This window comes from Equus asinus, chromosome 7 (genome assembly GCF_041296235.1).
Source record: "Equus asinus isolate D_3611 breed Donkey chromosome 7, EquAss-T2T_v2, whole genome shotgun sequence".
Classification (NCBI taxonomy): Eukaryota; Metazoa; Chordata; class Mammalia; order Perissodactyla; family Equidae; genus Equus; species Equus asinus.
This window is the reverse complement of record NC_091796.1, coordinates 57,454,175-57,481,440: the sequence shown is the minus strand read 5'-3', so window position 1 is coordinate 57,481,440 and position 27,266 is coordinate 57,454,175. Positions and strand designations below refer to the sequence as shown.

At 37.3% G+C, this 27,266-nt stretch overlaps 1 protein-coding gene across 2 annotated transcripts; it reads right to left on the bottom strand.

The window, feature by feature from the left end:
* Nucleotides 1-863: 863 nt before the first annotated feature.
* Nucleotides 864-27,266, bottom strand: RNMT (RNA guanine-7 methyltransferase). Of its 2 annotated transcripts, none has more exons than XM_014837319.3 (11): nt 27,157-27,266; nt 23,966-24,423; nt 22,449-22,584; nt 16,877-17,002; nt 14,425-14,540; nt 13,269-13,450; nt 12,593-12,757; nt 8,617-8,734; nt 5,973-6,074; nt 4,840-4,873; nt 864-1,377 (listed from the first exon to the last, which is right to left on the bottom strand). In XM_014837319.3, the coding sequence occupies exons 2-11, from the start codon at nt 24,383-24,385 to the stop codon at nt 1,340-1,342; spliced, it is 1,437 nt and encodes a 478-aa protein (XP_014692805.1). In that variant the 5' UTR covers nt 24,386-24,423; nt 27,157-27,266; the 3' UTR covers nt 864-1,339. The 2 variants fall into 2 exon arrangements, with proteins under 2 accessions (XP_014692805.1, XP_014692804.1); XM_014837318.3 differs by having other exon boundaries at nt 27,031-27,209.

Genomic DNA, 27,266 nt, shown 5'->3' with positions numbered 1-27,266 from the left:
TCTAATACCAGGAACAATCAACATATATAAACGAATTAAGAGACTACACTTTTTAACCACTCTGGATAATTACAGAAAGCAATGTATTTTTAAATATGCTTTAAATAAATGCTTTTAAAACAATATGCAATAACTGCTCTGCTTTGCTCTTTAAGGTTTTCACTACACCTAAAAAGTGGCAAGTTTCCTAAATGGTGATGTCAAGTAAGGACGAGAGTTCACCCAGGTGTCAGTTTTGCAAGAGCAGTCAAGCAAGAAGCCAAGGCTGACAATTTTAACAGTTCCGAAATGGCAAATACAAATTCTGAAGGGTGACGAGACTCTGGACTCTAGTGTGCAAAGTATGATGCTGTACTAGAGAAAGAGGAGCTGCTGCTTTCTGGGCCGAAGAGGGTAAGGGATCTATAGCACGTAGTGCCGAGAACCTAGATAGAACACTGGGGAGAATTAATCTGAAGTCTATCAGTTTCTTTTACAGTCACATCTTCCCATTGCAGTTCCATACATAAATCTGAAGAAAATGTGCCACAGGTTTACATGGGAGAGGTTTTCATTAAATCTTAAGAAAAACAACTATAGCATTTTTGTTCAATGAAGAAAGGTAAATCTGTCTAATTACATTCTTGATACCTAGGAACATGAATTGCTATGGTAGGAAATTCTTAAGAGAAAGAGAAAACCCCCCAAATCCAAAACAATTCTATGCTGGCATCTATACTGTTTCTATTCAGCTCCAGAATTGCATCATATTAGCAAATAAAGTATTATTTATAACTGGCTAAAATTATAGGTAACTTTTATGACCATCTAAAATTTAGTTTTAAACATAACTTTAGCAATACATATTGAACACTTACATTCAATTGTACAGAACACAATCCATTTAATCTTGAAAAACACCATATAACAAAACTACAGAAATGATCACAGACACCTGCAAATCAGTATGCTCCCTCACCAATTTTATAACTGTAATAAATTTAATACTGTAAACAAACATTGAACAAACCAGAGCACTGTGGAAAGAGTTCAGCGGCTGTAACAAGTCATATTATAATTTTTATGAGCTGAGAGAGTAGAGGCAAACGGAATTCTTAGAACATTACTTAAAAATAGATTTTTAAAGACAAAGGTCCCAACTCATTCTTATATACACACACAAAAGTTCATCTGTCACAGACAGCAAATGTTGAATTTAAACACTGGAGTTTCTGGCAGCATCCTGCACATTTAGAATAATTAAAATAAACAAATAGAAAGTTGTCAAATCTCTCTAAGATGGATCATTCAAATCTGTGTAAGATGGAACATAGCTGTTCTGGTGCTACTGCGTATGTGCTCACTGCTGCTTCTCAAATGCAAAAACCAAGTAAATACCTAAAAAGAAAATAAATAAATGTTAGAGTTTGGTTTCTCATATCCTCAGAGTAAACAGAACAACAATTTCAGCCCTGTTTGTAATTTGGTGAAAATTCTTAGGTTCTCAAGCAGCTTTTGAAGAGGAAAAATTCCATTATTTCTAAGCATTCCTCAGTTATTTTAAGTCATATTTAAGCAGATATGGGATTATATGTTTACTCGAAAACATCCACTTACTATATCAGTGACATCACAGTTCTTGAGAAAACCTATTCAACAGCTAAACATCTCTGAAAAGTTTGAGGTTAGAAATTTTTTTTTTTTTTGAGGAAGATTAGCCCTGAGCTAACTATTGCTGATCCTCCTCTTTTCACTGAGGAAGACTGGCCCTGAGCTAACATCCATGCCCATCTTCTTCTTTCTGTGGGACGCCTACCACAGCATGGTGTGCCAAGCGGTGCCATGCCTGCACAGGGTATTCGAACCGGTGAACCCTGGGCCGCTGAAGTGGAACGTACACACTTAACCACTGCACCAGTGGGCTGGCCCCCATAAGCAAAGAAAATTAAAACTAAAAAAATCTTACGACTTAATTTTTACCTGGAGCGAGACCAGTACACTAAGTGCACTACTATGAGTACTACTGGCAGTGGGACTCTAAGTTTTCTATTCAGAAAAATTAAGAAGAATTATATGGAACATACAATGTGCATGGTAAAATTCATCCAATTATCCAATTGTGTGGTAGGGCCTGGTGAGGAAAGTGAGCCAAAAGCCACATGATAATCAATGCTTATAGATATTATTTATCTGGCTTCTAAAGTGATATTCCCGCACGTATCCAGCTCCAAGAGTACTCTCCCTAAAATGAAGTTTCCTGCTTTCACATGTGTTCATGCAAAGACATCTAAATGTGTCTATGGCTCCCCACACTGAATCACACTGCAGTTCAAATCTACAATACCTTCTAAGATACCAATAGATTTCATGGTAAGAAAATACTGACAAGATGACAAATCCTCAAAACATCACAAGGATGTTCAGGGCTTGCGCTAGAACATTCAACCAGTGAGTCAAGAAATAGGCCATGTAACTGTAGAGTCCCTCTTGAGTTAACTTTTGAATAGGGGACAGGTGAATGACTGCAGACCACGGAACAGCCTCCCGATCCTTCACCATTTTGCCCTTCCAACCCAACCTGTACAGGAGATCCATACCAGTCTTTCCCAAATACTACATTGGTCATGCTATTCTCTACTCCTTATCTACTAGTTCCTGATTTCTCTTAGGAGAAATGAAACATGGCTGGCAGTATAGGAAACAGATGGGCAGAAAACAGGCAGAGTGATCATCAACACTGTAGATTCTCCTAGAGGATAAGGAAGTAGACGATAAGGAAGCAAACAGTCTAAAGCATTCACAAGGTTGTTAGGAGACTTGGGAGAGGCCAGCATCACTGAGCTTGCCCTGCACTCCAAGGGAGGCTTCTGTAGTCCAGCCCTGCTGAACCCACCCCAAACACACCCATATGTCCTGCAAGCAACCTCGCAGCCTGTCCCATCTTGCCCTCATCTAGAGTCATTTAAAACCACTAAGAAGCAGTGTCTAATTTCAGGTAAGTAATTAGTAACTTTCTTTCCTTTCTAACTCAAACATTCTGAAAGTCTCACTCATTATATAAAATGTCTTCTGTGCAGGCATTTCCATTGAGATTTAAAGAAACAAATCTTGAACCACTTCTAAAAGCCAATTAGCAACAATTCCCTATGTTCCTTTCATCTTTAAAGCATCCTCTACAGAAGCAGCAGGCTTTGGTAATAAAAGTTTAATGATTAGACCAGGAGTTTAAAACATAGCTTCTTACACTTATTAGACTGTGACACCAGGCAAGATACTCTCCTGCCCATGAAGTCCTCCAGTTGAGAATAGTGTAACTTATCAAAGAGCAGACTGACCTCGAATGCTAGATCCTGACTGCAATTTGGCTGTTGCTCCTTTCCTATTGCTTTTCAAATCTCTAACCCCTCTTTTCCTCAACTGTCTGGGGCTATCTAATTCTTCACTTGCATGTAATCACTAGAGTCCACATTTAATATAAAAATACAGCTCTGAGCCACAACTAGTATCACCATCACAACCTTTGACCCAAGCTGTTTTCTACACACAGTATTCTGGGATTGGCAGGATACCTAAGATAGCTAGCCCATCTCCACTCTAGGAAAAGTAATGAAATACGTAGCTTTATGCACACACTTCTTAGTTTATGAAAGAAGATTATGTCTATAATATATCCTCTGATCCCATTTCTACTAAGGGTACCAAAATTCTCAAACAGGCTGCGAATTTTGGCCCTATTTATCTTCTTTCCTCATTGTCTCTAGCCAATTCAGCAAGTCCCAAGAAGTTTTCCTTTCACATGAGCTTCCGTGAGGCCATGGTTATGAGTATGGACCACGTGGGTTAGCTCTATGACCTTAGCCAAGTTATTTAACTGCCTTCTTACCCGTGAATAGTCTACTTAGAAAGTTGAGAGAATTAATTGAGTGACAACATATGAAAAGCTTAGAATGGCGCCTGGACACACGTTAGCCTCTCCTTCACCTATTTTTCCCGTTACAGTAACTTTAGCACTTAAAACAGTTTGCCTAGTGGTGCATTTATTTGTGTCTATTTCTTCCATTAGATTGTACACTTCTGGAAGGCAGAGATTACAACCTGTTTACTTTTTTAGCCCCCAAAGCCCTTTCACAGAACTTTATGTAAGTCAACATTCAATGTCCATCAGATGGATTGTCTTTGATTACCACTTATGCCTTCAACACAATCAACAAATATTCAAATGAACAGCGAGAACTACCTTTTAAGTCCTCAGGGCAACCATGTAAGGGTATTATCATCATCTCAATAGTGAGGCTCTGAGAGCTGAATTCCTCAACATCCACTTGCTGAAGAACCACAGGACTTCACAGATTTACCAGGCGTCTGACTTCTCTTTCAAAGACAGGAACCTCACTTCAGAACGTCTTTGTATCATGCCTGTCCCCAATCCCAGACCTTTCTAAAATATCCTGCTCACTGCTGCTTCACTAAGTGTTCTACTATCCATCATGGCTTCACTGTGAACATCAGAGTGGCCAGAACAAATAAAATACATGGAAGTGTTGTCTAAGCCAGAATGTACAACAGAATCTGAGGGAAAGACGTCACGTACAGAATGGCTACGTAGTAATGGGCAGGCAAGGAAATGTTTCAGAACGCTCATGCAAGTTTATGTTAGGCAATGTTCTGCATGTATTTTCTCTTGGCACTAAAGAGCTGTGCAAGAAAGGGGAAATAAGACATATGTAGGGACTTTGTGTAAACTAAACCATACAAACAACCGAATATTTGTCAGAAAAATTCTAAAGTTTTCAGATTTTAATGATCACTTTGAAACAGTCTTTGAAAATGTCAATACATCTGCACTGATGATATACTCACTTGTAGCTTCCCATTCTGATTTACTTAAGGTTCCCTAAAATTAAAAAAAGAAAGAAAATCTTAGATTGAATATGGAAGTACATATTATGCTTATTTTTCAATAACGGACAGAAGTGCCCAAACAACCCTAACTTTGCTACTAATACATATACAATTACTGTTAATATTATTGTGATCCGAACCTATAAAATAAGTCAATAAGATTAACCTTTAATGCCGTTGTCTCACCAATTCTGCCCTCCTGCAAAATTCTGTAAACTACTGATTCTCAATAAAAGGGGTAATTTGAATAAAGAGGGTATTCATGTGTGTGTAACTGGAAAAAGCATCTATCTTATATTTTTAACTTGGAAAATAAAAAAAATAAAAAAGCCTATCTTAAAACATCACATAGCTCCACAGGAGGGAATAAGATTCTTGTGTTTTTACAAATGAATCAAAATAAAGTACACATCATACAAAGGAAATAAATGATACTTAAAATAGTTATCCAAATATTAAGAAAAAATTTGTTATAGTAATGTGTGTGCTATTTTGCACATGCGTTGACTAATAAGATATAGTGGCAATTCTAGTAACTAATGTAATTTTGAGGAAGTGATGAATATAAACAATATTCTACGATGTCAGCAGAAATATGTTACACAAGTATCTGTAATTTCTATTAATGACAAAGTCACAGCTACAGGTAATACCACTGTGGTACTGTGGCATTCATAATTAAAGAAAATGTGAACTTCCACGTAGAAGTCAGTGAAAAGGAAAATGTAATTTTTTCCCATCTATGTTGATGAGCCTCTGAATTTTATCTATAGAACACTGTGAGTCAGCAGTGCCTTGGTTAAGATATAACGACACAGCAAGGAACTCTCAAACCAAGCCTATAACTTTTCCCCCATCCATATTGCCTCAGATCTAACACTCCACTCTCAGTTCACTGAAGTACATTTTATTCTATATTCTAGGGTTATAAAAAGTCATCACTAACTTAGGAGAAACAAACTACTGTGTATCTGATTTGCAACTCAGTGAACCCAAGAATTATAAACCAGTGAAATAATTTTCTAAGTTTCCATATACTCTATGCTTGTTTTCCCATTTTCTATTACATATGTCAAAAAACGAAAACTTACCAAAGGCAACCTTACTTGACTGTTCTTCATGTACTTTGCTGCATGTTCATAGTCATCTACCTTATCAGAGGCAAGTCTGGAATTCTCATTTGCAGGATATGGCTAGGGAAGCAAGTGAAATTCCTAGTTAAGATATTACATTGAAATTTACAATTCAGAATGAAATACACTAAATCACTGAAATAAAATAAGACAATAATCCCTAAGTATTACTTCAGGAATACAAACTACACATACTTTTGAAATATGAAAAAAAAATGAGTGGAGGGAATCCTCTCTTAACAAAGCAGCTCTTATGGTCAACCTTGATCATAATCATAGAATATTTACTATTGGACTAATCTGTACCATTTAATCACCACCAAGGACCACTTAGCAGCAAACACTTGCATCTCCCTAACTCCCAGTCAAAGGCTTTTTCTGTTACAACACAAAGCTGAAGGAAGGTATTATCAAAAGAGCTGCAAATTAATTTGAATATTATGGCAGTTTAATAGCCAAGGAAAGCATGACTAGCAATTAGAGAGAATACAAATGAAAAACTCCAGTCAAGAGGGAACCCTGCAAGTTCAAGAAGATAAGAAAAATAATCCAGCCTCCAAAATATAGGCAGTCTCCATATTTCCATAGGAATCTGAAAAAGGGCCATAAAAAAATGCTGGTTTTTTTAGGGTATGCTGGCCAAATGTTTATTCAAATTATCTCAAGCACTATTTTTAACCCCTTTTAAGTAATATCTCTTTATATTATCAAGAACAGTGCTTTGTAATACATGTAAATTTTAATAAATTACATAGACTATTTAATATAACTACCACCTACTCTACAAAGGTTATATATTCTTTATACTTTTCTTTGTCTTATTACAACAAACCAGATACCAAGGAACCACTTTAAACCTAGAGCTCCCTGATGAATTTTTAAGAAAATGATCCAGAAATGTCTACTTTGCTATCTTCTTTTTTCCTTTTCTTTATAAATATCCTACAATAAGCTGAGGAATTAGAAATTTAGCTGTTTGCTGTTTAAAAAGCATTTGGCTTTTTGGACTTCCATACTGTTACCATTAGCAACTTTACTTTTTATTGTATCTTAACACAAAGGATATAAGTAAGAAACACACTTAGTGTCACTAAGCTTTTATGAACTTTCAATCCCACATCTGGTTTCTATCACATCACAAACCTTCAATACTTTAATTTGAAAGTCTGCCAAACTATTCTGTTGTAAATTTGCTCTTCACTTATCAGTGTAAGACTCCTCCACGAGATTATTTGCCTGTCCCTGGACATCTAGTTTCTCTCCCCCTATTGATCATTTTAAAAGACCAACAGGCTAGCCCGGTGGCGCAGTGATTAAGTGCGCACGTTCCGCTTTGGTGGCCCGGGGTTTGCCGGTTCGGATCCTGGGTGCGGACATGGCACCGTTTGGCAAAAGCCATGCTGTGGTAGGCATCCCACCTATAAAGCAGAGGAAGATGGGCATGGATGTTAGCTCAGGGCCAGTCTTCCTCAGCAAAAAGAGGAGGATTGGCAGCAGTTAGCTCAGGGCTAATCTTCCTCAAAAATAAATAAATAAAATAAATAAATAAATAAATAAAAGACCAACAACATATGATTATAAAGCTGCAAAACTAACTTCTTTCAAAACTTGCTAAAATGTACATCCTGTTAACTGTCTCCTCTTAAAGCAGTTACTTTTCCAGAACTGTTCCCAGGTGAGAAGAAAGAAAACAGGTGTGAGGACTTTATTAACTACAGTTCCTTGGCTTATGTCTTTTCATCTTTCCTTCCCTCTGCTATGATGCTCCAGATCAGGGCAAAACTTTACTGGTTCTATTGCTGAAACCCTGGGCCAGCTGAAGGCTGACAGCTTTAGGAAAAGACTTTTAATAGCAAACATCAGAAAATAGATGCATTTAAATCTCCAACCTGGACTAAGGCAATAGCATCCTGACTGTTCTTTCTGCTCTCGGCTTAACATCCCTCCAAAGCATCCTCCATACTGCCACCTGAGTGACGCTCTCACTCTTGTTGGGTCATGTCCCCTCAAGCTCAAAGTCCTTTACAGGCCTGTAAAAGTGACTTGGTGAAGAAGTAGGAAAAACTAAAGGACTTCTTCAAACTACACATTAATACTACTCATGTATGTCCTCAGAGAGCCACAGTGAAAGGTCACATCCTCAAGGATGGTACTAGGGAAGAAGGAAGAGTGGAGAACCACAGTGCTAAAGAAACACTGAAAGTTACCAGCACTTCCTCAAAACACTCCCTGCTCTTTCCTGGGTCTCTGCCTTTACTCTTACAGTCTACTTTCTTCCCAAAAGGCCCTTTTATACACTCACTGCACTTTAAATATTTCTTCATTACTGCGATTCTCACATTGGACTGAATTATTTGCTTGTATGTTTATCTCCTTATAATATACCATAAGATCCTTGAAGGAAGCTGACCCATCTTCAGTATTTACTGAGCACCCACCATTGAAAGTTTCTGTACCAACTAGGTGCTACAGAGTCTAATTATAAATAATCTGTGTAATTTATATAAATACTGAGTGTCTACATGGCCTTGAAAGAAATCTCAGAAACAGCCAAACAAGTTTACCATGACCCTCCATTTTTACACCTTTTCTAAATACTTACCTCCAGGGCCTGCATTCGTTTTAACAGCATTTTATTTTCGTTGTTCTTAATCTTTTCTTCATAGAATTCCAGAAATGTTTTTTTGTAGACTAGTTTCATATTGTACTTCTTCGCCATTCTATCCAAAAAAGATTATTTAATGAAAAGGCTTCCAAAATATTTGCAATTCCTCAATAATTTACTTTCTACAAAACAGTGACATCTTCTGGGCTTAAATATAAAAGCTACCATCTCCTTTATAAATTCACAACAGGATGATGCAAAATGAACGCAGAGGGGCCGACCCCGTGGCCGAGTGGTTAAGTTCACGTGCTCTGCCTCGGCGGCCCACGGCTTTGCCGGTTCAGATCCTGTGCGTGGACATGGCACCGCTCATCAGGCCATGGTGAGGCGGCATCCCACATGCCACAACTAGAAGGACCCACAACTAAAATATGCAACTATGTACTGGGGGGATTTGGGGAGAAAAAGCAGAAAAACAAAAAGTAGATTGGCAACAGTTGTTAGCTCAGGTACCAATCTTTAAAAAAAAAAAAAAGGAAGAGCAACACACCAATAACCATGCCTCTAAGGAAACATGCATTCTAAAAGCAATGGGTCACAGGTAGCGCTCTCTATCAATGTACGTAATAAATAGGTCAGGAAGTAAAATGAAAAGCTGTGAGATGGGGATGAAGTGCTGTAAGAAATACTTTTCTATTGATTCCATTTTATTTAACTTGATCCCTCACAGCAGCACGGCAAATAGCTGCCAATTTCCTTCTTAAAATATTCTCTGACACGATACACTATTAATTTTTTTTTTTAAGATTTTATTTTTCCTTTTTTCTCCCCAAAGCCCCCCGGTACATAGTTGTGTATTTTTAGTTGTGGGTCCTTCTAGTTGTGGCATGTGGGATGCCCCCTTAGCGTGGCTTGATGAGTGGTGCCACATCCTCGCTCAGGATTCGAACTGAGCCTGGGCCGCCGAAGCGGAGGGCACGAACTTAACTAGTCGGCCACGGGGCCGGCCCCCTACACTATTAATTTTTATCCTACATCTTGGACTGCTGCTTCGCAGTTTGTTTTACAGGTTTCTCTTACCCAAGTTCTAAGTTTTAAGGTTCTGAAGAGTCTGGCCCAGAGCCTTACTCATTTTCACTTCCCTGATGTTACATGGAAGGCTAACAGCTACCTGTTGCTTAACTCTCTCTTGTGTCACACTCATTTATTCCACCGCTTCCTAGATGCCTCCACCAGGATGTGTCACAGGCATTCTCTAACTTTCCACTTCCATATCCAAGGCTGAACCCCACTAGACTGTTCTTCTGCCAAGTTTTACTATTTCAGTAAATCCATCTTATGATTCCTGCCAGAAACCTCAAAGTTCTCCATGCCATCTCCCTCTCTCCTATGCCCACTGTGTTCAACATGCCACTACGTCCTCTCCATTTATCTATAAAATGTACTCCAAAGAGGTCCACTTCTTACCCATTCATTGGCCCACTGTCCTGCTTCAATCACCATCACCACTAGGCTGTGCCAGTTTGCTTGTTTCCCTGCTTCTGTTCCTACTCTCCTTTAATGAATTTTCCAACTGCAGCCAGAGTAAGCCTTTCAAAAACACATCCACGTCACTCCTCTCCTTTATACCCTTCACTGGTTCTCCAACACACTCAGAACACACTTCAAAAGCCTGTAATATGGCCTCTGAGGCACTCATTTATAAAGAAATGCTGCCTCGACTCGAGCCACTTGGGCTCTGATTCCTTAAGACCCACTCACAGTGGCTTTCCTTTAGCTCCTTAAGTAGCCAAGCTCTTTCCCACTTCAGGGCATTCACACATATTGTCCCTTATGTCTGAACATTCTCTCTTCCAGTCTTCAACTGGCCGACTCCTAGTCATCCTTTAGATGTTGACTTAAACATCACTTCTTCACAGGTGGCTTCCTTAAATCCTCAATTACATTAGATTTGCCTGTTATACTGGGTTTTTTCCCTCACTGCATTTGTCAATGTTTATAATTATGTATCTGTAGGCAACATGAGGGAGCATGAGGGAACATGAGGCAACATGAGGGATGATTTCAGGAAGCAGATAGAGGAGGAGAGGAAGAAAGGGGAAAAAACTCTGAGAGGGAACATGAGAGGGCTTGTGAGATGACAGCTGAGGAGAGAGGGTGAAGGGAAACATTTGAGGGCCACTGGGATTTGTATGTGAGAGGCATATGTAAGGCAAGATTCCCTGTAATTTGAATTAGTCCTCTTTAGGGGCCGGCCCGGTGGCTCAGTGGTTAAGTGTACACGTTCTACTTTGGTGGCCCGGGGTTCCCCGGTTCGGATCCCGGGTGCAGACATGGCACCACTTGGCATGCCATGCTGTGGTAGGTGTCACACATATAAACTAGAGGAAGATGAGCACAGATGTCAGCTCAGGGCCAGTCTTCCTCAGCAAAAAGAGGAGGATTGGCAGCAGTTAGCTCAGGACTAATCTTCCTCAAAAAAAAAAAGAATTAGCCCTCCTTAGAAAGACAATAGGAGTAAAGATAAAAGTGTCTTCTATTCCAAGCAGTTCATTTTCTATCACAAATCTCCAAAATAAGCCCTTAGAAATGAATCTAAGTTTTACACCTAAGAAAGACCATAATTACAAAGAACAGAGACTCAATTTGATCAATTTGAATAGGTTTGCCTTACAAAAGCGAATTATAGTTTTGTTGGGTTTAATGAAATCGTAAAAGGGCATCTCAATAATCCCTATGCATTTCCAGATTCTGTTTCACCGAATGAATACCTGTTTCAAGAAATACTTTTTAAAAAAATTTAGATGTTAAAGTGATGACTCATGACTACCATCATTAGGCAGTTTAAAGTACAAAAGATTACTGCTGCTTGCTTAGCATTTAAAAAAACTTCCATTATCTTTTTGGGTATACTCAAATTACCAACTTTGACAACCAAAAACACCAAGCCAACATACTAAACATATGAAACAACATACTCAAAACGTTTATTTAATTTCTTCTTTTATAAAGTTGAAGAGCAATAACACTTCCCAAAATTTTACTAATTTTAAGGGAAAAAAAGATTTAAATTTTTCAATTTTACAGTTTATAAATAGTCCATGGTATTTTCCTCATGTTCAGTCACATGCTACTTAATTTTCTCACATTATCGTATAAAATTATGTATTTTAGAACTCCTGAAAATCCTATACTCATAATTTTACAAGCTAACAGACACACAATTCAAATAACCACCAACCAAAAATAACTAGAAACTACAGCTCTTCTTTTTCCTCAGTGAATTGAAGACTTTTGATTTTAAAAAGTAGGAAATCAAGTTCAGCCAACTGTGACCTGGTCTACATTTAAGTTGACTCTTCCACTCTGTTATCAGGGAAACTCCCAAGGCCAAGATGTCTCCTAAGGCCTTGAAGCCCCACCTGATGAAGCCTACCCCAACTTTCCCTGTGTCTATGATTTGCCAGGACTCCTAGGAATTCAGGTGCATGAGTGAATACATTCCTGAACCAGGGTTTTATTATCAACACTGCCTGTGAGACATAGGCAATTTCAAAGATATAGTGAAATGTCAAACAACTTTCAATCCCTGTCAAAAGGAGGATCTGTGTTTTATGAATAAATCTGTGATTTATTCATTTTATATTACCAACGCTACTAGCAGTTACTTTAAAAAAAGAATCGCCTGTTATTTGCAATGTCAGGTACTTTCTGCCACAAGTTGAAGACAATAGGCTCCCTTTCTTACCTACAGGATAAAATAATTCCAGGAATGAAAGAAAACTAAATAAGTAAGGCTGTAAGAGACCTACGGCACCAACCCTGCCTTTGAGGTTAGTCTTCCTTTCAGAAGGCTGTACCTTTTCTTTAGGTCCCGTTTAAAATAAGGACTAAATAGAAATACTGATTTTTTTTCCTTTTCTTTCTGTCTTAAGGCAAAAAGAGAATAGTAACAGATTAATGACATTCTTACTCATTTAGCAATGGAAAATAGACCAAGAATTCAGGGACGTCCACAACACCTTCCAAGTTGAAGTCATATTTGCAGCCAAATAAAGGATAATCTCCTTTCTTCTGAAATTTCACAGTATATATTTCATTTCCAAATGATTCTGTTTCTGAAGCTTCAAGACGTCTTCTATAAAGATTATCCCCAAACCAAAATAAGTAGGTTAAAATTATTAGCTCAGACTTATTTCAATGAGATTACGCGTGTAAAAAAACTACATGATGCAATTTAAAAAAGACACTTGATTAACTTTTTAAGTGGATTTGAGCCACTTTCCAGAAGCAATATACTAAAAGATCATTAACAATCTCATTAATAAAATTAGGCTGGAAGTAGGTTTCACTATCACGACAGCTGGTTACCTCTGCCCCTGTATGTGGATCTGGAGCTTGTCTAGCACTACAACCTCCAGCTCAATGTAACATCAATCTCCAACTTACACATCAAGACGTTTTAAAGGTTCACCTGAAAAATCTGTTTTTTGAACTTAAATTCTGAATACCGATTCAAATATACTATCAATGTGCTCAGCCCTTAGAAGATCAACATAGCATGTTTTATAAAGTCTATTTCTGATAAACATTTGCTACTTTAAAATAAGCTTAATTCTGAGTACTTTATAAACCACAGAAGTACTTACATTAGTTCAAAGCTATTGGGAGTGGTGCCAATAAAATAGCCTCCAGGGCTCAGTCTCTCACAAGCATTTCTGAGCAACATGTCAGCTTGCTCATAGGACTCAAATGAGTAATGACAGACAAACTGACAACTGCAGATGTCAAAGCACATTTTTGGGTCTCGAAATTTGTCAGTCAAAAGTTCCTGAAACAAATTAAAGTGGGTCAAGATTTTGAACTAAACTGCAACACAAATACTTCTTAGTAAATTAATTTCTAGAATTAGTATCCTTAAAATAAAAGTAGACATGCCCTCCCACCAACCTATCCTTTCTCTCATTATGTATAATAAAGGTCATAAAGAAATCATTCTTTCATTCTGGTTCAACAGAATTTGATTCCCATTTTCAGAGTACTTTTAAAAAAACTAGGGATTCTGAAATCATGAGAAAAAATACATCCATCAAATATGACATTTAAAAGAGTTCATCCTTTTATTTGGCTTTACTTGAAAGCTAAACTAAAATGATATTGCACAGTAACTTGGGTTACAAGAAAACACAAAGCTGTCCTTTGGGACATTTTTTAAGAACACAATTAAGTGTTTTTAAAGGTTTCTAACTTTCTAGCAGTATACTATCACTTTTCCTTCTCTACTTTCACAACTGCAAACAAAATGTGTAGGATTAAAGGTACCTCTAATAGTTTAATGAGCTAACGAGTCAGACAAACAACATAAAGTTCAAGGTAAGACTTTCACCATTCACGTCTCTGTAGTTCTTAAACTTCACAGTTGTGAAGAGATTCAGAACAGGTGGAAGGTAGAAAACACCAGACTCTGATATGTTGGGAAACTACTCTAATAAATTATAAGGTGAACAAAACATAAGTTCAGTTCTATTTCAAAATACTGGAAAATAAATCTTGTCCAACAGAAAAGCAATAAATGATTCCAAAAGTTCAAGTTATTAAAAGCAAAGAAATTCCCAGAAGTACTCAGTGGGTCATTTAAAGAAATTTATCATTAATAGATCTTCTAGTTGAAACTGAAAATACACGTCGTAAGGTTTTTAATGTTTCAAAGCACATTTTAAAAAAATGAGCTGATTTTTAAAACAAAGCATTTATCCAAATGGAAAATATAAAAAATAAATTAACAAGCTAAAAAAAATCCTGTACCTTTGAACAATCAGCAGTTATAAATTCTGCATTGAAAATATATTCATTATCACGACAACGATTTTTCATGTCCTCATACCGCTGCTGACACTGTTTGACAGAAACATCAGCGATATCTGCAAGGAGGATGCGTGTTAGTAACTGTCAACAAAGACCCACAGAGATAAAACATAAATGCAAAGATGACACAAATCTAGACATTAATCGCAACTGATAAACTCTGGCATGAAATCAAGCCTTAGTACAAGCAAAAAGCTTCTATTTCCTTCAAAACGAAAGACAAAAAACTCTTTGTTCCAATGCAAATGCCTTATTATTTTTCAAAAGGAATTAAAAGCTTTCTCAATAGGTACTGATAACAGAAAAATTGTATCATGATTTTTAAATGCTTATTCAAAGTTAAAAGTAGAAAGTTTAGATTCCAATTTGAATTATAAAACCTGACACTATATGCCTACTTTTGAAAATATCACGTTTATATTTTCTTAATAAAATGTTATTTGCCTTTTTCCCTGTGTTGAGATTTGCACTGACAGTGCAAAAGCAATGCTGGGTACCATGGTGGCACCTTATCATGAGTACAAGATAGTAGCATCACATGGTACTGGTAATTCTTGCTATATTCTTCACCACTATACACTAGCATGAAAAAAAAAAGCCAATTTCATTTAAGAATGTCCTTGACTGAGCAGTAAAAATTAATTTTATTACATCTTGGCTCTTGAACACATGTCTTTTTAATATTGTGTGTGATGAAATGGAAAGCAACAAAACATTTCTACATAGTAAAGTTTGAACAGGACTGGTGTGACTGGATTGTGAGCTACACTGGCCACTTTTTTCACAGAAAATTGCTTTCATTTGAAAGAACCACTGACAGACAAACTGATTATCCAGACTTATAATCTGGCAGATATTTTACTGGAAATGAACAAAGTGACCCTGTTACTTCAAGCAAAACAACAGACAGTATTTGTTACCTATGATAAAATTTGAGCTTTCAAGTGAAAATTACAATTCTGAAAAACTTGTACCTACCACCATGGCCTGGGCATCTTCTCAATACTTAAGACTTTTCTGAATGGTGGTGACATTAAACAAATGTGATTTCTTGATGTCAACATTTAGAAGATCTGCATAACTTTAGTGAGCATTATTTTCCACATATTATTAAATCTTGCAGGGCAAAAGATCCATTCAAAGTGCAAGATAGATCAATGGATTTAAATCTAACAGAACACAAAAAATTCATTGATACGGTTTCAGATTCCACATGGTAACTGACCCTTAGGGAACTATGACTTGTCAAGTTTTGATGTAGTATCAAAGATGAATATCCTCAATTATCTGAAAAGGCTATTAAAATATTCCTTCATTTTACAACTATTTATTATATAAACTACCACAACATATTGAATGCAGAATCAGTTGTGAGAATCCAGATGTCTCCTATTATTCCAGACTCTAAAGGGATTTGAAAAATATTTTTAAAATGCCAGTCGTCTCACTACATTTTATTTTTTAATGAATTCAAAATATTTTTAAAATTCTCAGTTTTAATTTCTATAATTAATAGATATAACCACATACAGAAAAGCTTTCTGGGGTCCTCGGTCATTTTTAAGAGTGTACAATGGTCTAAAATAAAAAACTTTGAGAAGTGCTAATTTAGGCAATACTTCATAGGGGGTGGTGTGCACATCCTATTATTCGTGACATTGGAAAGAACATGACATCTGCTTGTTCCACTTCAGTGTTAAGATTGACCAGTGGGTTCAGGTGCTTGATTAACTCAGTCATTAAGTTCCTATCAACATTTCACCTACTGTTTTAGCATCTTTTTATGATTGTTGCTTAGATCTATTATTTCATCAAGGGTGGAAAAATAGCGATTTTCATTATTTCTCCTGCATTTATTTATTATACTCTTTCAATAAGGAGGAATTTCCCTTTTCAACCATTTGTTTACCTTGAAATACATAGTTCATATAGGGTGGGCAAAATAAATACTCAACTCTCCTGCCCCCACTTAATTTATGAATTTCAGAATAATGAGTAAGTTTCCTAGCAACCTCCAAGGGTGAACAATGAGATTTTTGCCTTTATTTGATGTGGTTCAATCCACTGTAATCACTAGTCTTTTTTGATGATGAAATTGTCCTATCTCTGGCAAGAGGAAGCCTTTTTAAGTATGTGCTTTAGACATGACTCCAATTATTTTTCTTTGCTTCTTTCCTTTTAGGAGACAAGTTATCCCAGGCTCATTAACCATATTATAACACCATCAGTAAAGTCTCATAACTTGTTTAAAAAAATATACCCATTTTGTGTGCAGCCTCCAGATATCTTTTTGGAAGACATTTTAGTGTCATGTTGACAATGAGATCCTTCTTATTCTCCATTTACCTGACCGACCACAAATTATACTTTCCCACACCATTATTTATCTTACCAGTACAAACTAGCTTGTTAATTCTTCCCTTTTTCCACTTGAGCAAATCTCCACCTTTACCACATCCCAGGTCCAAAACAGTGATATCACATTTTTTTTTCTGTCGCACCTTTTCTAAAAATTCCCCTAAAAGAGAAATAAGTCATAACAAATTATCTCTTCTCCATTTTTCTAAAGCATAAATTGTTACCCCAATAACCTACTAACTTCTGCCTGACATATAAACTATTACCACACATTCATTTATGTAATTAATTCATAACTTTTGATAAGCTAAAATATGACTTTTTGATAAAACAGAATATGACTAACAGTTAATTAACTTGACCCTCTAGCTTTAAAGATGAAAGAGTATATGTCTGGTACTTAAGAAAGTTAAGACAGGTATTTGAAGGTCACTCTAGAATTTGATTCAACATTAAATAGCAGGCATTTTAAATTCTAATTAATACAAGAAGACAATAATTATTTGTGAAAAGAGAAAAAAATAATTATTCATGATTTTTTGTAGTTTTCTCTTTCTAAAGCTAAGTGTTCAGCTAAGTAAATCAAAATAATTATGGGATCATACAATTGCTTGATTGTCATAAAACCTGTCAGGTTTACCCCAAAAGAAATACAAGAATTAGTCAAAAAGCTATACATACCTCCTATTTTTACTATAATCAGAATTCCTAAATACTCTGAAGTAAAAATGGGATCTTTCAAAATTTTTTTTATTTTATTTTTCCTTCTTCTCCCCAAAGCACCCTAGTACATAGCTGTGTATTTTAGTCATGGGTCCTTCTAGGTGTGGCATGGGGGATATTGCCTCAGCATGGCTTGATGATGCACTCAGGATCCGAACCAGTGAACCCCTGGGCCGCTGAAGCAGAGTGTACGAACTTAACCATCCGGCCACAGGGCCAGACCCCAAAATGGAATCTTTTATCCTATCCACTTCATAGGTGGTGGTGTGTATGTCCTATTACTCATCACACTGGAAAGAACATGACTTCTGCTGGTTGGGACACTTTTACCCTAATCTATCAAATCACATTAATAGCCAATGGATAATATCAGTAGGTCCTCATACATCAATAGCCAAATGGTTCAAATATCAGTTAAAGGAATATTAATATTCTTAGACAACCAAAGTATTCAGCAATTCTAAAACTTGGTACAATACTGAATCCTAGATCTACTCTTCCTATTTTTATTACTCTGAGTTTAACTCTTTTTTACTTCATGTGTGTACTATTTTGACTGCTGGAACATTCTATATAAATACTTCTACCTTTCACTGTCTATAGGATCTTAAAGTAATTTCGACAGAAGCACAAGCATTCCGTATGTAACTTTCTGCTATGACTCTTAAGAAAACAGCATAAAAAATAATACTGAAAGAGTGAAAAACAACAATAATTATAAAATCTCTTTATTTCCACACAGTAAGACTGAGAGAGGACATCATTGTGAAATTATTCAAAGATATCTTTATCACACTTAAGAATAGTACTCAACTAGTTACTGAGCTCTAAGCACCAACAAGAAAGAGAAAATGAATGACAAAGAATGGGTATTGAGAAAAGAAAGTAAAAAGCCATACAGGGAGCTTGGCACAGACCAAACTGATTACATCAGCACCAGAAAGACAGGTGCATATAGCAAAGCACCCATTGAGAGCTGCTGGAACAGCTGAAGAAGCAAATACCATGAATATGCTCAGAGAAATTTTTGCTAAGTCTGACTTAAGACTTTTTAAAAATTACCTGTTTTCCTGATTATAAAAATAACACAACTAACAATATGGAAAATATGGCTGAACTTAAAGATATTTATTCAATAAATACATGAATATGTGAATGAATAAATAAATACATCAGAAAAAATACCTAATGATAAGTTATCTGCATTATGAGGATGATGAGGAAGAGAAAAACTGGAAATTAACTAAGACTAGGGTTCCCCTTTATCACCACTCTTATTTAACATAGTTCTGGAGGTCCTGGCGAGAGCAATCAGGCAAGAAAAAGGAATAAAAGGAATCCAAATGGGGGGGAAGAAGTGAAACTCTCGCTGTTTGCAGACGACATGATCTTATATATAGAAAACCCCAAAGAATCCATTAGAAAACTTTTAGAAGTAATCAACAACTACAGCAAAGTTGCAGGGTATAAAATCAATTTACATAAATCAGTAGTATTTCTATATTCTAATAACGAACTACCAGAAAAAGAATTCAAGAACACAATACCATTCACAATCGCAACAAAAAGAATAAAATACCTCAGGGTGAATTTAACTAAGGAAGTGAAAGACCTATACAATGAAAATTACAAGGCTTTTCTGAAAGAAACAGATGATGACATAAAGAGATGGAAAGACATTCCATGCACATGGAGTGGAAGAATAAACATAGTTAAAATGTCCATTCTACCTAAAGCAATCTACAGATTCAATGCCATCCCAATCAGAATCCCAATGACATTCTTTACAGAAATAGAACAAAGAATCCTAAAATTCATATGGGGCAACAAAAGACCCCGAATTTCTAAAGCAATCCTGAGAAAAAAGAACACAGCTGGAGGCATCACTATCCCTGACTTCAAAACATACTACAAAGCTACAGTAATCAAAACAGCATGGTACTGGTACAAAAACAGGTGCACAGATCAATGGAACAGAATTGGAAGCCCAGAAATAAAACCACACATCTATGGACAGCTAATCTTCAACAAAGGAGCTGAGGGCATACAATGGAGAAAAGAGAGTCTTTTCAACAAATGGTGCTGGGAAAACTGGAAAGCCACATGTAAAAGAATGAAAATTGACCATTCTTTTTCACCATTCACCAAAATAAACTCAAAATGGATCAAAGACCTAAAGGTGAGACCTGAAACGTAAGGCTTCTAGAAGAAAATGTAGGCAGTACACTCTTTGACATCAGTATTAAAAGGATCTTTTCGGACACCATGTCTTCTCAGAGAAGGGAAACAATAGAAAGAATAAACAAATGGGACTTCATCAGATTAAAGAGCTTCTTCAAGGCAAGGGAAAACAGGATTGAAACAAACAAAAAAAAGCAACTAACTGGGAAAAAATATTTGCAAGTAATACATCCAACAAAGGCTTAATATCCATAATATATAAAGAACCCACACAACTCAACAACAAAAAATTAAACAACCCGATCAAAAATGGGCAGGAGACATGAACAGACATTTCTCCAAGGAAGATATACGGATGGCCAACAGGCACATGAAAAGATGCTCATCATCGCTGATCATCAGGGAAATGCAAATCAAAACTACACTAAGATATCACCTTACACCCATTAGAATGACAAAAATAACTAAAACAAATAGTATCAAATGTTGGAGAGGTTGTGGAGAAAAAGGAACCCTCATACACTGTTGGTGGGAATGCAAACTGGTGCAGCCACTATGGAAAACAGTATGCAGATTCCTCAAAAAATTAAAAATAGAACTACCACATGATCCAGCTATTCCACTACTGGGTATCTATCCAGAGGCCTTGAAGTCAGCAATTCCAAAAGTCCTATGCACCCCAATGTTTATTGCAGCATTATTTACAATCGCCAAGATGTGGAAGCAACCTAAGTGCCCATCAACAGATGACTGGATAAAGAAGATGTGGTATATATATACAATGGAATACTACTCAGCCGTAAAAAAGAACAAAATCGTCCCATTTGCAACAACATGGATGGACCTTGAGGGAATTATGTTAAGTGAAATAAGCCAAATAGAAAAGGACAATCTCTGTATGACTCCACTCATATGAGGACTTTAAACCTGTGGACAAAGAGAACAGATTGGTGGCTAGCAGGGGAAAGGGGGGGGTGGGCACAAAAGGTGAAGGGTTGCACCTACAACATGACTGACAGACAATAATACACAGCTGAAATTTCACAAGATTGTAACCTATCATTAACTGAATAAAAAATTTTAAAAAATTAAGACTAGGGTTCAAAGATTATCTTAAAAGTCTAGACTAAAAGTGCCATTAATAACTACCTTAAAAAAAAAAAAGAAGCTGACACCCACTCAATTACCCTAGCTGACACCTGGCAAAATCAAATAAATCATACTTTTGTTAATAAAACATGAATATCGGGGCCGGCCTATGGCCGAGTGGTTGAGTTTGTGTGCTCTGCTTCAGTGGCCCAGGGTTTCGCTGGTTCGGATCCTGGGTGCAGACATGGCACCGCTCGTTAGGCCACGCTGAGGTGGCGTCCCACATGCGACAACTAGAAGGACCCACAACTAAAAAAAAATATATACAACTATGGACTGGGGGGACTTGGAGAGAAAAAAAAAAAAAAGATTGGCAACAGTTGTTAGCTCAGGTGCCAATCTTTAAAAAAAACAAAATGAATATTAAAAACAAAAGTGAGAGAGAAAATATTAAAATGTGTTTGAAATAATGAGCCTAGTTCTCACTCTTTAATACTTGTCAGAATGGATAACCTATCTTAAAAAATTAGTAAATTATCATCAAAACTAGTAGAAAGTGGGCTGGCCCTGTGGCCGAGTAGTTAAGTTCGCGCGCTCCGCTGCAGGCGGCCCAGTGTTTCGTTGGTTCGAATCCTGGGCGCAGACATGGCACTGCTCACCAAACCACGCTGAGGCAGCGTCCCACATACCACAACTAGAAGGACCCACAACGAAGAATATACAACTATGTACCAGGGGGCTTTGGGGAGAAAAAGGAAAAAAATAAAATCTTTAAAAAAAAAAAAAAAACCTAGTAGAAAGTACCCATAATCGGCACTCGATTCTTCCCAGTGTACTCAAGAAAGCGTTCTCACTTTTCCTGAGTGAGGATGACTTTTAAAAAAACAGAAAACCTTATTGCGAAAAGCTTTAACATACACTGGTTTTTAAAAATTCTCTAAACTCATGTAGAGACTGACTACTTAATGTACTAGATATACAAAGTAATAAACATATTCCAAATCATATTTCCTCCACTGACTTCCATTTTAATTTCAAAGCTGAGTTTCCATAGATAAAATGCTGGCTCTAAAAAGTTAAATGTCTTCATCAATCCTCACAGTAAACTTCTCTCCAGACACCATACAACAAAAAAAAAGTTCAATGGATAATCAACACACAAGACCTTTACCAACTCATTAAAGGCCTTGACATCAAAAAGCATGGCACCGCCCATTTTCTTAATTTAATGGAACTGAATGTTTAATCCAATAATATGTCTTTGCTCCAAAACTATTAAAGTAAAATATGATAATTACCTAATAGCACTAGGTAACCTAAATTCTAAGCATAAAAGAAGAACAGTGCCTTTTGAAAACCTTATTAACAACTTAGTATCAATTAAACATTCATTAATATATCATGTAGTCAACCAAAAGTAAATATGAAAAGAATTTACATTTTATGATTTAGTTTTAGTTCTGGCTCCAGTTTTATAAGGCCAAGGTTTGATAATTAAATGACTAGGAATTAAAGACCTAGTAGCTCACTGTATGATTAACCATTGGGGATTTAAAAATGAGATATAAGCTGAAATAAAAAATTCCAAACTACAAATCAAAAACCAATCATACCAATGAGGACACTTTTCATCCAATTATTAAAGTTTCTTAGGTAAAAAATACGACTTTGGCTACGCTTCTCCAAACCAACTTCCTGAAGCTCATTGTAGTGGGCGGCCACTGCTGAGCTGTGTCCTTCTTCCAAGCTCTGAAAATAAGAAAATGGAATAAAATCAAGGATCAGAATAGGGCAAAAATAAGTCTAAAAGAGTATCTGACCTATATAAGGATAAAACACTACTGAAATTGGTAAACTTCATTAAGCAACGGCATTAACCACAGAAATCTCACTAACTATAATCAGACATAAGACTTGTTTTCCCCTATTCTCTATTTTCAAAAACACTTCTTAGTTTAAAATTTTCATCTTGATCTTTCATCTATATCATTTTGGCGCCAATGTCTTATTAAAACCAGTACTCTTCCAGAGTTCTGATCTATTCAATACAATAAATGTCAGTCAGTGGATGGGGTTCCTACAAGAGAATAAAATAGGAATGTCACATTTATTATATTATTATAAAATTGTTGTGAGCATTAAATGAGATAATATACACAAAGGGATTAGAAGCCAATAGGCTATGTTCAGTGTCACTGATTTCTATTATCATTTGCTATTAACCTAATTCAACAGTTTCAATTTGTGCTCCCTACCTAAGACCCTAGGCATTCTGCAAAAATGCCATGGTAGCTAAAGGGCTTCCCATCCCCCTACTTGCCTGTTCAACCAAAGTGCTTCATCTTTTACCTCTTTTACATATTGGGTTTAAGATTTTCACTTGAAAAAAGGATTCTGATGCTAGTAAAATTTTAAAATCTACATATATAATTCAAGCTCTTCTCTTCACACTCCACCAATAACAAATGCCTGGGCTATCTGCCACTTTCCTCTTCAGGGCTGATGGCAGAATTTCAGTCATTCATTGCAGTACTGTTTCCCTCCAAATCTAGATTCTGCCTCAGATTCCTTCAGGACATGATATTCTCAGATGAAAATGACTTGCTGTCACTTGCTCTATAACATCCCTGCTAAATAACAGGCTTTTGCATGTTCTTAGCTAAAACTGTAACTACCCCAAGAAGAAGCTGGGAACAAGAGTTTAAGGAATTACATTAAGAAAACAATGTAAAGCTGGGTATGATTTTTGAAATTCATCATTTTAAGTGATAATCTCAACTACTTCAGACACAAAAAAGGAGATGAACACCTAATAAAAAAGGAAAAAAGGTAAATCATCTGGACTTTATCCTCTGTCTTTTTTAAAATGCTAAGAAAAAGCAAACTACAAAAACTAGCTTTCAAGTTCAACTAACAAGAGTTCCGAAAGAACATAAAAATTATCTCATTAAAAGTTTCACCCAAATAAAAATAATTACATTTCAAAAGTTTAAACTCTACTTTAAGAGATGGCATCTATTAAAAATAGAATATTCTTAAGATTATGTAAAAACCAGTATTATTTCACAGCTGCTCCACATTTCAATTTGACATATTCCACCACGAATAAAAGAAAATACATTGGACATACTTTTCGCTTTTCAGGAACATCCTCAAGTTCTATTTTTCTCTTTTTCTGAGTGCCATCTCCAATGGAAGGTCCATCTTTTGGAAAATCATCAGTGTCCATTCTTCTTTTCCTTGAAATGCCTTCATCATCACCAGAACCTTTTTCCTCTGGGACAATTTCAGCATCAAGCTTTCTTTTCTTGGACAGAGTGTCTTCCCCACAACTAGAACTTTCCTTTACAAGATCATCTTCACACTCCATTTTCCTCTTTTTTGGTGTGTCTACTTGCCCAGAAGTAGGAGCTGTTTCAGAAAGCCCAGTCCCAGGAGCGGCCATGTTTTCACTACTACTCAATGAAGACTCCGTTTCCAAATCTAGTGATGCTTTTGCCTCTTCCAGAGAGAACTTTTCACATTCCTCTGCTTTTGCAGAATTTTCCATTTTTGATTATTTAAATAGATGGTAAAACTTCATGAACACTGGAATAGCAAAAATTTGACATTACTTGTAAACACTAACACTGAGACTTAAAATAATTTTAACCAGAAACTAGCCATTTAAGTTCAGCGATCAATCAGGAGTTTAAAAAAAAATCTCATTATGGAGAGAATATTGAAAACAATGTCAATTGATATATATTACATATAAATTTCTGAAGATGCTAATGTGGAATACTACTTACAACCCCCGAACATTTCTACATCTTATCCATAAAAGTCACCATTGGCATAAGAACTGACAAATGAAGTGGGGTTATTGTACAAGTACTGGTTCCATTTCTATTTGATCCTTACTCTATAGCTTCAGTTCCCAAATTGTGTGCTGGACACTACAACAAACTTGTACAGGCAGAGCAGGATATTTTAAAATTTTAAGGGAAACACAGTGTGATCTGACATCTGGAAGATATCACAGATTCAGCTTCAAGCAGAGCACAGTTTCAACCCAGCAGACTGCACTACATTCCTTTCAATGACATCAGCACTTTGTGAAGCTGAGATGTTCGTGGTACCATAGAAAATCAATGTGAAACAGGAAATGAAATTGGCAGTGTTGAATCTGATTTCAAGGCTTGAGAAGTTGTACAGTACCCAACAGGTGTGCACATTATGCACTCGAGGTTAAGAATTAAACACAAATATTACTTTTTCTTACAATTTGTGTATTATTTTTAAAATAAAGTTGATAGGACATAAATACTTATTAAATTCTTTGGACTAAACTACTTGATAAGTGGAACTATTAGGTTCTTTTGGCTAAAGACAGTAAGGGCACCAAGAACAGGAAAAGTCTCGGAACCTACAGTTGACTTCTGAAATCCTTATTTCCTTTCAGGTGTCAGAATTACGAAGAAAGTGAAGAGAGCAGAAATGGCTTTGGACAGAAATTTCAAGACCCACTCTGCACTAAATGACCACTAAGCCTCTTTCACATGTTCCTTCACCTATGTGTAAAATGGGAGGGGGAGAGAAATAAGTAAACTATCTATTGGACAGGAATTTATTAAGTCATTCAACAAATTTACTAAACTCCTACTACAGAGGAGCTCAATGAAGCACTTTATGAATCAGTCTTCAAAAAACTTACAGCTTATATACCACTTTTTTTTTTTTTTTTGAGGAAGATTAGCCCTGAGCTAACATCTGCTGCCAATTCTCTTTTTGCTGAGGAAGACTAGCCCTGAGCTAACATCCATGCACGTCTTCCTCTATTTTATACGTGGGACGCCTACCACAGCATGGCTTTTGCCAAGCGGTGCCATGTCCGCACCGGGATCTGAACCAGGGAACCCCAGGCCGCCAAAACGGAACGTGCGCGCACTTCACCTCTGCTCCACGGGGCGGGCGGCAGGCCCCCGGCTCCCTATAAACCATTATTAAAATGTTAGGCTGTGTTAGTCAAATCAAATGAAGAAGGGAGAGCAAAAGCCCAAAAATTAGTGAGATTCAGCAAATTCAGAACCTGAAAGTTATGAAGAGAGAGAAAAAGTCTTTTGAGTAAAGAAACAGAATAAGAAATAAAGTTGCTTGAGGGAATGGGTAAAAACAAGTCACCATAAACTGGGAAGGATTTCAAGGGATATCAGCTCTCACTACCCAAGGTCTGAGGTTCAAAATACCAAGACGAGCCAAAATAGGAAGAACTGGGGAGAAAACCACCCAGAAATGTAATTTTTAGAATAACTACTTAAAATGATTATCTAGTAAAACTGGCCACTGAATTATCAAATCCCTATCTTCTCCCTGCCATTTATTTCCTAATAACGAAATGGAAATTGTTTTTAAATTCAAATAAACCCATGTGATTTATCATCTTCAGCTGTAATTATCGCCTTAGTATTGCGAATAAGAGTGAATTTTATATACATGGGCAAATCTATTTCCACAGATGAGATGTCAAAATAAACGACACAAAATTCCAAACGACCGCAGAAATGGGTAATAATACTTGAAACCGAGGGTCATGTTTGAAACTGAGCGTCAAAGTGGAATAAGGAACACACTCCCAAAGCAAGAGAGGTGCCCCTCAGAATCCTCCAGGAAGGAGCTTAAAGACTGAACTGACACAGGGACGGATACGCATTAAACGACCAGAACGGCATTTCGATCTGGCTTTCCAGTCACCTCTCCGCCAAGCCACGTCTCCGTCATCCCAGTTTCTCAGAGAACCGGAGAGCAGGGCGCGAGGGCCGCCGGGCTTCAGCTCAAGCCGGATAAGCTCTACGCCCCGACCCGCCAGCTAGACAGGGTCAACTCGGGGGGCCCAAGAGGACGCAACAGAGGCGAGAAGGGAATTCTGCAGCCGGGCTCACCCTCTTCAGGCACTGGCGCGGCCTAGCTAGAAACTCTGGCTCAGGTTTCCGTTCCGCCGCTCAAGACATTACAGACACTTCTTCGGATCCGACGCCCCCGCCCCAGCCCGCCCCTCGGCGCAGCCCTGAGGTGCGATCTGATACAGCTCTTCGGGCTTCTCCGGACCCGGGCTCGCTCGGTCTGGAGGAGCAACAGCACCCGCCAACCCCCACAAGTATTGCCCATTCTGATGCGGGCTGAGGGCACAACAAAACTCTCGCGACGGGTACTCACTGAGGCACAGGGCTACTGCTAAGCGAGCCTATGTCAGTAGTGCCGTGCCCCTTCTACCTCGACGGCGGCGGAGGGCCTCAAGCCAAAGAAGAAAGGGAGGGCCGGAGCTCCAGGCGCCACACTCACCCATACACCTATCCACGATTCTGTTTGCGGAAGCGGCGCGCCGCGCCACGCGTGTGTTGTTACGGCACTTCCGGGGAGTGCGTGAGTCACGTGACGCCACTCTTGGCGAA

What these genes read in the sequence shown, in the direction of transcription:
- RNMT (XM_014837319.3), bottom strand. Translation starts at nt 24,385, where the DNA reads ATGGAAAATTCTGCAAAAGCAGAGGAATGTGAAAAGTTCTCTCTGGAA. An exon ending in GATGAAAAGTGTCCTCATTG is followed by an intron (nt 17,003 to 22,448) that starts GTATGATTGGTT and finishes TTTCTCTTTTAG; the next exon opens with GGGAATTTTTAGAAAAGGTG. An exon ending in CCCAATAGCTTTGAACTAAT is followed by an intron (nt 12,758 to 13,268) that starts GTAAGTACTTCT and finishes TAATCTTTATAG; the next exon opens with AAGACGTCTTGAAGCTTCAG.